The 10,736-nt window shown below is 40.0% G+C and overlaps 1 protein-coding gene across 1 annotated transcript; it reads right to left on the reverse strand.

Moving 5' to 3' along the window:
* Positions 1 to 7,953: 7,953 nt before the first annotated feature.
* On the reverse strand, positions 7,954 to 9,813 carry LOC130712200 (uncharacterized). The gene is made up of 2 exons (XM_057562038.1): positions 8,861 to 9,813; positions 7,954 to 8,629 (listed from the first exon to the last, which is right to left on the reverse strand). The coding sequence occupies exons 1-2, from the start codon at positions 9,811 to 9,813 to the stop codon at positions 7,954 to 7,956; spliced, it is 1,629 nt and encodes a 542-aa protein (XP_057418021.1).
* Between the last annotated feature and the right edge of the window lie 923 nt (positions 9,814 to 10,736).

Consider the following 10,736-nt stretch of genomic DNA (forward strand, 5'->3'; position numbering starts at 1 on the left):
GATTCAGTTGTATGCTTATATACAAAATACTTTACAATTTCACACTAAGGACTCAAATGGAATCATGATATTTTTAAATTTAAAGGTTTCATCCCTAATCTCTGAGGTCGTGGTTGTCCAATGAAAATCATAAGGGTTCGTAAACCTTAGGAGGCATTTAATTTTTTTTAAGGGCATGTCACACTGGTGGCGATTGGGGTTGAAGGAGGCCCGATTTCACTCGAGGTTGTTAACTCTATTTCCATTTCTAGTGGCGCCTCAGCAATTGGCTACTTTATAAAAGCGAAGAAGACTTGGCTTCTTGGAAAATTTTTGGGCCTAGAATATGAGGGTACCAATGAGGAAGCTATTTGGGGCTTGAGGAGGAGATGAGGGGGGCTTGGTCTTCTTGAGATTTGTTGGTGCTCTTTGTCTTCTCGTTTTTTCTTTTGGAGTTTGTGGTGGTTTGTGCATTGTTGGGGGATTTTGGGTTTTTGTCTTGGTTGTTTTGTTGCTGTCTGTTTTTGGGGTTTTGTACGATGATTTTTGTGTATGTTTTTTTGTTAGTGTTAGGGGCTTTGTTTCGGCTATTGGTTGGGCTTGCTTTTTCACGTTCTCATATGGAGTTGTCATGTGCTTCATTTGCAATTGAACATATTTAGCTTTCTAAAAAAAGCTGAAGCTTATGGTAGTGTATTTCCTAATTGGTACAAGATTGGAGTGTATATACAAGCCATATCACTTGAGTGAGAGTGAAACACTAGACTCGGCGAGCAATGTGAAAGTGTGGGATCAGGAACCCTTGCCAAGGTAGAGCTTCCAAATGTGAGTTACTTGGATTGTGACTCTTCCATTTGCAATGGGAATTGATTTCGATTCCCCACACGCAGCGCCAAAAAATGTTCTTCCAAAATCTGAGGTAGTTGATACTCTTGTTCCGGTACAGTATTGTAATGTTGGCACGGCAAAGGGACATGCTTGGAAAGACACTCCAACGCTCAAATACTCCACGGCAAAGAGACATGTGTGAGAGCATATAAAGAGAAACTAAGTCAAAGAAGAATAATGAGTAGCATAATGTGTAAAATTCTTTTGTTAATTAATGATCAAACTCATATTTATAGGCATGGTGATATATAGACATATATACTCGAGGTTCTGAGCCTTAATGAAGTCTTTATGTATGACTTCCGAGATGATGTATATGCTCGTAGTCGTAGGCAAACTTAATTAGAATTGACTTATAAATGTGTCAATTAGATCCGCTTGGCTGGTTGTGAATGAGATGAAACTCGTTTTTTGTCGTCCGAGCGAGCTGGTCAACATGGTCTTCCACTTAATTAATTGTGGAACCTTCGAACCACTCTAAACAAGATTTGGTCCAGTAACAGTTTGAACCGACGGGAACATCAATCAATAATTAAAAATTTCAACCTTATTACCAATGGGGAAATACTCATTTTCTATCTCTTTGTTTTCATGACATGAAACAAACACCACTCGATCTTAACTCTTATGACAAGCGACGTGTTGATTGTCATTGCGCCGCTTCGTGTATTTTCAACCATTTAAAAAAGAAATGTATTTTCTTCTGTCCGTTGTAACGGTGATTGAAATAAGCATATATATAACAACTAAATTAAGCAAACAATAAGAATTAACAACTAAATTAAATTTGATGCTTTTCCAAGTGGAAGAAGGGTCACAGTACTGTTGGCACTGTACTTAGCTCTTCACGGTGTTATACTCTCTCGCAACAATTATATTAGGCTTATAATGAATGAAAATCAAAGTCACTTCAATGCAGGCTTGCCCTGTGTCCACCCTTTCACAAACGGCAAGGTCTAGTGAAAACCAGAATGGAAGATGATGATAGTGAAACGCATCATAGTAAATATCACAAAAAAAAAATCATCAAGTGATTAAAGAAGAGGAAGAGCAAGTGCAAAGGAAAAGATGAGAATGAAGTGATTAAAGAAATTTTAGATTGAAAAAAGTGGTTTGAAAATTGAGTGATATCATTTATCCTCATTTGAATTAAAAAAATATTAAGAATCAAAAGTTATAATTTTTTTCTAATATTTAGATGTGACCCTATATATATGTGAGGAACCTAGAACATATTTAACTCATAAAATAAATAACCCATGGATTAAGTTACATAGCATAATTAATTATGTGAGTGAATATTCATTAGTTCTTAATTACCAATCTACATTTCAAAAAAATAATTACCAATCTAATATTTTAATTTCAATTTTACTTTTTGAAAATTTCTCCTTAAATATGCCCCCATATGCATAGACCAAAAGGCCAGAACAATTTGATCATACATAGATCAATGGGTGCTCGTAGTGGAAACAAGTTTTCCTCTCATTCTTCAGAAGATAGCATTTCATGTGACTCACTCTCTTTTGCTGGCCTTATTTCTCAAGATCAGCAACAAAAATCCCCATCTTCTACCAACCAAAACAAACACCATTACCAGCAGGTAACCAAACAAGACCCAGATTTTGAATTTTCCACCATCAAACCAGACTTCAATAATTCTGCTACAAGCCCATTCAGAATCACCCCTGCTGATGTTCTCATTTCCAATGGACAAATCAAGCCCCACGCAATCGTATGCCAACAAAGCCGACGACCTTTTGTCGCGAAAAATGCCCCCATGTCGTTAAGATCATTGCTAGCAGTTGAAGATATCAGGAGCATCAACATTAACCAAACGAGGAAATACCATGAACAACAACTTGCCAAAACAAGGATCCATAAAAGCAAGGAAAAAACTACTGAGACGAGATCGACTTGGTTTGGTCAGAAAGTGTTCCGGTCGTTTCTTTCGCCGTGCCGGAAATGCCAGGCCGTTCAGCCTGATGCGGTTAAAGTACCAACTGTTAAAGGTTGAAGGTTTAAATGTCATGGGGAGTTTCAAGATAGTGAAGATTGAAGGATATTATTGTCTTTCTATTATGCAAGTTTAATTATGGTGTAATGTAAATGTGAAATTTATTTTACGACTCAAAAGACATCTATGCCAGGCCAATATATTTCCAAGGTGCTATAAGCCTGTAATCCATCACCATAGTGACATAGTGTGTACCCCAGCAAAGCACGCATTAGAACTGCTGTTTCAAGTGAGAATAAAATTGAAAGTGATACGGCAATGTGAGATCAAAGAAAGGATGCCGTAATTGCATTAGATAAAGTAAATTAAAAACAAAACATATTCAATCAGTCATGATACAAGCTGATCGAGTGTTCAGGATGATTTACTGGGTACGATCCTCATACAATGGCCTGACTAGAGAGAGATGTGAAGAGTCTTAATTGTAACTAAATCTTATATTCGGAATAGTCAGCAACCAAATAGTGATCGGACAATGAGTGGTTTACATCAACAACAAAAAAACAGTAAATATCATACAACCCTCCAATCAAGTTGATACACAATCTGAGTGTTCAGGATGATTTACCGGGTACGATCCCCAAACAATGGCCTGACAGGACCGTGTACAGAAATTTTGGGGCTTTAAGCGAAAATGTTAAAGGAGCCTTTTTTTTATAGAGAATTTTTAAGAAACTTAACATAAAATATTAATTTTTATATTAATCTCCTAGCTTTTTTAGCTGCAAAATCATTTATTTTCATAATCAAGCAATTCTAACATTTCACTTCCAATAGATAAAATAGCTAACTCATTCAATCAATCATTCAATCTACCTTGTAACATTGTTGACCTTAGATATGATATCATCAAATTTAACTTTAAAAGACTTCTTTCAACAGTAGCAACCGTTACAGGGATGGTCAACAAAATTCTATAATATTTGTTCTTTTTAAAATAAGATTAGATATTTTTTATGTAACCAAAATTAAAGATGATATTGTTAGTTTTTGTTCTGAACGTGATATTTTGATGTTTTTAAGGTGATATTGTTTTTTTTGTATGTGTGATATTGTTAGTTAATTTAAAAAAAAAAAAGATGATATATTGGTCTAACTTCCTTCTTTAGTTGGCTAATATTTAGGAAATAAATAATTTTTTTTTTTTATGCTTTGGTTGTTTAAAAATTATTAATGCTTAGTAACAAATTTTATTTTTTTTGGGGCCTAAGAAAAATTTTATTTTTTGGGGGCCTTAAGCAGTAGCTTTTTTTTCTTTAAGCACTCCACGGCCCTGTGACCTGACTAGGGAGAGAGATTGAGAACTTTAATTGTGACTAAATCTCATGTTCGGACTAGAGTCAGCAACCAAATAGTGATCGGATAATGAGTGGTTTACATCAACAAAAAAAACAGTAAATGTCATACACCCTCTCCCCTCCAAACTCCAATATCCAACGTTGCAACAAGCTAAATTCTTAGCAAAATAGATGTTTTTACTAATTTAATCAACACTCCAAACTTTTACAACTCTATCAGAGTTGCAATGTATGCTCCATCCATGGAGGCCATCATTACAGCTTTTGCGACAACCAATGAGGTCTAGCTCGCCTCGTAGAGAACACTGACAAGAAGAATGCTTTTGTTACAGACCATACTAACAATGTAAACAAAAAAACATACATAGGAAGAGAAAATGGTTGCAACGACGACCCCGAAATCAAGGAGACGCAGAGGCGATGATGATGGAGCACTAGATGTGTTGGTGTGGAAAAAAGAGAAAAATTCTACCCAAAAAAAAAAACTCACACTACAGAGAAAAAAAGTCTTTAATTTGAAAGAGTAAAAAAACCTCAAATATATGGGAACAAAAATCTCCTCACTTAAATGTAAAAAATAAAATATTTTTAAACTATTGACACTATAAAATAATAATTAAAACTATTTTTACATTTTATTTTTATTTATTTTACGAGATATTTTAAATTTATTATATAAAAGATTTAAGGCAAGAAAGTAAACTAGTAAAAACATTGTGTAAATCTTATCACACTGCATCTATTTACAAGGTATATTCTTAAGCTATGAATTGTATTTTATCGTGTAATTTACATTATCAATAAATCGCAATGAAATACGTAAAAAAGTGTTGTTAAAAACATTTTTTCTAGTATTTCTTTTATATTTTTTTGATGAATTAGCCGGGCTAAAGACACCCAAAGGAATACAACCAAAGCAAACTACAAATTGTGCTAATAAAAGGTCGAGACACTATCAAGCAGACACTGAAAAGAGCAAAAACTAGGAAGAGTCTCAAAAACTAATAACGACGACAATGAATCTAAGGCATGTTTCGCTAGCGTATCTGTAAAAAAGTTTGCCTCAATGAAGATATATATGACTCCAAGACCCGTGAGAAACTAGTTAGTCAGAACGAAACGAATCTGACCCACCAACTACGCGGAGAGATAAGAATCAACACAACCGAATTTCAAAAAGTTAATACCGCTAATTAAATTCGACTCAATAATGACCTTTTTTTTTTGTCAAAGTCAGAAATTAGATTACTAAGGCCCAAAAGCCGAGCCCACAAAGGGAGAGAGCAAGAGGTGCAGGAGCCACCCAAAGAAAACAACAGAACTGGTGGTCCCAAAAACACTTAATACAAGGAAAAGTCACATGGGAACCGACCAAGCACTAAAGCATACAACTACTTTCTCAAGATTCCACACACAATAATGTAAAACTCAGTTCCTGAGGCTACTCCTAACCAAGCTTCTAAGAGAGAGAAGAAAGGACTATCTGCAACGTCTCCAGGGGAGAAGAGCAACCTCTACCTGCTAAGCCAAGGCCTTCACACAATCAGGAAACCAGGACTAGTTGCTTAAACACCATCAAGGGAAAAAGTGCCAGGAAAACCATTCACTAAGGTTGCTGCTTGAGCATCTTCGACTAAGGCACTAAGAAGCTCCTGAGGGGGTTTAAACACCCAATTATCTGGTAAGATCCCCTGCAAACACAGTTTGGCAATAGTATGTGCTGATCTATTCCTCTCACGGTTTGTCCATGCAAACTTACAGCTATGAAACTGTCTTTTCAGAAGGAAGATGTCTTGGAGAATAGCACCAGCTTCTCCCAGAAGAATCTGGGAATTACAGGCCTCCACAAGTTGTTTATTATCTGATTCCAATATGACATCTAGGCACTCCAAGTTGTGAGCAAGGGTGAGGCCTTCCCTTAAAGCTTGTGCCTCAGCCAACAGCGGAGAAGAGGCAAAAGTCTTAGTGTGTGAACCTGCCAAAAGGGAAGAGAATTTGTCACGGAGAACCACTCCCACAGCTGCCTGAGGTAAGCCAAACACCCAGCTTGCATCAACGTTAATTTTTATAGTGGTTCCACCAGGTGGAATCCACTCTTTCTGCCTTGGAATCCGAGCATGAGTATTATCACTCACCAAACATTCTTTCACTGGTTGTGATAAATCCATAGTGGTGAGGAGCCTAGACACCTGCTAGAGGGCAAATGCTGGGTCAGGGCGCAGAGATTTGAAGACCGCCCCATTCCTACCTTTCCAAAGGAACCACAAGATGCAAGCAAGTGCGGAGAAGTCTCTATCAAAATCCGTGGACAGGGTATGCAAGGCTACAATTTTCTGGTCTAACCAAGAGACAAAGGACCCAAGTCCTCCCTGCAATACAGCCCACTGGAGAGACGAGCCAAACCACACAGCTCTCGTCCAGGGACAAATGAAGAAAAGATGTTCTACAGTCTCTTGTGCAACACCACAAATTGGACAGAGGCCAGAAGGTATAATTCTTTTTTTCCAAAGATTGTACTTCACTGCTAGTGTATTGTGAGATGCTCTCCAGATAAAATTTTTAACTTTCTGGGGGATTTTGGATCCCCAAATAGTATTCCACAGTTCCTTTGGAATTAGGTAGGAAGAGGAAGCAGGGGCAGAAATAGCCATGACATTGCTCCTAACTAACTGAAAACCTGACCTCACAGAATAGTCACCCCTAGAAGTGTGAGGCCAGAAAAGGATATCCTCCTGAACAAGCTTGCTGACAGGGGTTTGTAAGATTTTGAGTGCTAGATCCTGGTGAAAGAGATTATTTATCAGATCTTCATTCCATCCTCCCCCACTAGGGGAGATTAACTCACTGACTCTCATATCCGGTGCATTAAGAGGTTGGATCATAGCCTCTCCAGAACTAAGCCAATTATCCCCCCAGACCTTAATCAAGGTGCCTCCCCCCACAGCCCATCTACTGAAGCGAAGGAGAAAATCTCGCCCAACCAAAAGGCTTTGCCACATCCAGGAGGAATTCCTACCCTTGGTTGCCTTTAGAAAATCAGTAGTTGGAAAATAAAGAGCTTTGAGAACTTTTACCCAAAGTGCTTCCGGGTTAGTCAGGACCCGCCATGCCTGTTTAGCAAGAATTGCAATATTCTGAAGCTGAAAGTCCCGGAATCCCATTCCCCCTTCCTCCTTACTCAGGGTCATTTTTCCCCAGCTCCTCCAATGTATACCCCGGTCCTTCTTATATCCTTTCCACCAGAATCTAGCCACCAAGGAGTTGAGTGAACCACAAAAAGTCTTGGGGAAATAAACAATACCCATAGCATAGGATGGAATAGCTTGGATGATAGCTTTGATCAAAACTTCTTTCCCGGCTTGATTCAACAGAGTCTCTTTCCAGCCTTCTAATTTATCCCTTATTCTTTCCTGGACCCACTTCAACGCATTGCATTTATTCCGCCCCCAAATCGCTGGAAGTCCCAAATACTGGCCAGGGCTATCCCAGATAGGCATATGAAGGAGGCTAGCAATTTGTCTCTTTGTTCTGGCGAGAACCAACTTACCAAAAATGAGACCTGACTTAGCAACATTTATCATCTGGCCCGAAGCATTGCTGTATAAATTTAGGACCTGAATAATTTTTGTTGCTTCACTAACAGAGGCCTCAGCGAACAAGAGCGAGTCATCAGCGAAGAAAAGATGGGTTAGGGCCGGGGAAGAGAGACTAAACCTGAGACCAGAAATGCTGCCACTAATCTGAGCTTGTGTGAGCAAGAATGAGAGGACATTAGTGGCAAGCACAAAGAGGTAGGGGGAGAGGATCCCCTTGTCTTAAACCTTTTTCCGGAACAATAGAGGAACTCAGGAAGCCATTAACTTTCAGCTTGTAGGTAGCTCCTCTCACTAGCGTCATCACCCTAGCTATCCACATAGGATGAAAACCATAGGACTTCAGTGCCCTCTCCAGAAAACTCCACTCCAATCTATCATAGGCCTTGCTCATATCGACTTTGATAGCCATGAAGCCATTAGAGTTGGCACCTGCTTTCTGGATTAAGTGAAAGGCCTCTTGAGCAACAGCTATGTTATCTTGAATTACTCTTCCCGCAACAAAAGCACTCTGATTAGGAGAGATAATGGAGGAGAGATCCTCTTTGAGTCTAGTTACCATAATCCGGGACAAGACCTTCAAGATATAATTGCAACAGCTTATAGGCCTAAACTGTGCAACATTTTCTGGGGAATCAACCTTGGGAATGAGGGCCACAATAGTTTCATTTATTTCTGACGACAGGTTACCCGTGAGGAAGAAGTCCCTAACCGCTGCACACACCGAACCTTTAACTGTTTCCCAGTGATTTTTAAAGAAAAGGCCATTCAAGCCATCTGGGCCTGGGGCCTTAAGCCCACCAAGCTCATTAACTGCTTCAGCAATTTCAGCATCAGAAACCTCCAACAGCAATCTGGAATTCAACTCAGTAGAGACTTTCTGTGGAAAATTAAGGAGGCACTCCTCAATCTAGTTCACGCCATGAGAAAGATAGATATCCTCATAATGGGACACAAAAGCTCCCATCACATCAGTCTGCCCCTCTTTCCATGTTCCCTGTGTGTCCCGCACTCTATCTATACGATTTCTATTTCTCCGCTTGATGGTAGAGGCATGGAAAAATTTTGAGTTTTTGTCACCATACCTTGCCCAATTAATGCGTGACCTTTGACCCCAGAATAACTCCTCTTGTCTCCAAAGTCTGTCAATCTCCACTTTGAGGTTAGATACTTCACTCCAATCCACAAGATGGTGAGGTTTTTCTTGAACCTGTTGCAGGTGTTGCTTTAGCCTTATGATTTCCTTATCCGCTACTTTAAAAACCTTCTTCTGCCAAGTCCAGAGAGTTCGTTTAGAATTCCGAATTCTGTTGGATAGGTCTTGCCAGCAATTATCATTAGTCATTGGATTACTCCAGCCCTGATTCACCATCTCTTGACACTGTTCATGCTCCTCCCAAAAAACTTCAAACTTGAAAGGAGTAATGCTCCATGTGGGAGGAGAGGGATCCAGCAACACAGGGGAATGATCAGAACTAATCTGAGGGTAGGCCATGGCAGAAGCATTAGGAAAGATTGATCTCCAGTGCCAATTGGTTAGAACTCTATCAATTTTTTCTCTTGTTATGAAGCCATCCCTTTGGTTACTATGCCAAGTGAATTTGTTACCCTTTAGATCCAAGTCCATAAGGCCAGAGTGGTGCACGAATTCTTGGAATCTCTGCAAAATTGAGTGGGTTTGGGGTCTTAGACCATCCTTTTCATGGGCATGTAGAATCTCATTAAAATCCCCAATTAGGCACCAAGGTATATCAATCCTGTATCTCAAGTTAGCAATTCGAGGCCAGAGTGATCTCCTTCGTTGAGGAGAGGGGTCACCATAGACAAAAGTGCAATCCCAACCCAAAGTGTTGATCATAGAGTGAATAGCAGTGTGGATGAAGTTGGGGTTAGATTGTAAGACCTGAATATGCACCTCTTTCTTCCAGAAAAGGGCAAGCCCTCCAGAAAGTCCCCTCGGGTCAACAGTAAACAAAAATTCAAACCCCAACCTTCGTCTTAGATCCTCTAGGAAGTCCCTTCTGGACCGGGTCTCCATCAAAAAAAGGATGGTCGGCTTATTCTTGGAGCAGAGGCTCCTTAATTCCCTACCTGTCGGGGTGGCCGCCACGCCCCGGCAGTTCCAGCTCAGTGTCTTCATAGTGGCTTGGGGGGCGTGGTTAGGCCCGCCTCCTCAGCCATTGTCAGATTAGAGTTGTATTCCTCCACTTCTGCCACAAGATCATCCGTCTTAGCTTTCTTCTTGGAGAGTTGAACTGGGGTAGTTACTTCCAGAGCTACCTTATCCCCAGAAGACAAATCTGGAGGCCAGGCCCTCTTCAGGCTCAAAGAGATGGTCAGATCGTTGCTCAGCTCAATCTCACTCTCATTAGTTAAGGTACTGGTTTTCATTATGCCCTGCTCATCATCCTCTTCTGGGAAAACAACATAATAGTCTTGGCTTTCTCCTTTGTCTGTGGTCTGTTCCTCTCTTGTGGAATATGTTGCATTAAATTGTCTTTTCATTTTTCTCCTGAAAATCTCCTCTGCTCTCTTCCTCCAGCCGTACTCCCCCAATTCCTCATTGTTCTGTCTACACTTCCTGATTGACTTTTGCTTTTCCTCTTCAGTCAGGAATGCGGCATAGGGACTGACAAACTCATCAGAATCTGAACATGCTTCCACAATGGAGTTCTGCTGAAAATCAGGTTCTGGATAGGGCCAATCTGAAACTGGTGAAGAAGTGTTTAGTAACACTGGACCTGAAGACTCCAAGTGAGGGGCCATATATTCAACCTGGGTATGGTCTTTTAGGCAATGAGAAGAAGAGGATGCAATAGGGCAAGAGGTGCCAGGATCAGAACCAGACCCACTCACATGGATACTTTGTGGAGGGTTTCCTTCTTGTGGTAATATTTCCTCATTCACCAGGGTGTGGAGACTAGAGGAAACACTCTGGTGGGTAGACACCTCAACAGGCTG

The sequence above is a fragment of the Lotus japonicus genome, chromosome 4 (assembly GCF_012489685.1).
Source record: "Lotus japonicus ecotype B-129 chromosome 4, LjGifu_v1.2".
Classification (NCBI taxonomy): Eukaryota; Viridiplantae; Streptophyta; class Magnoliopsida; order Fabales; family Fabaceae; genus Lotus; species Lotus japonicus.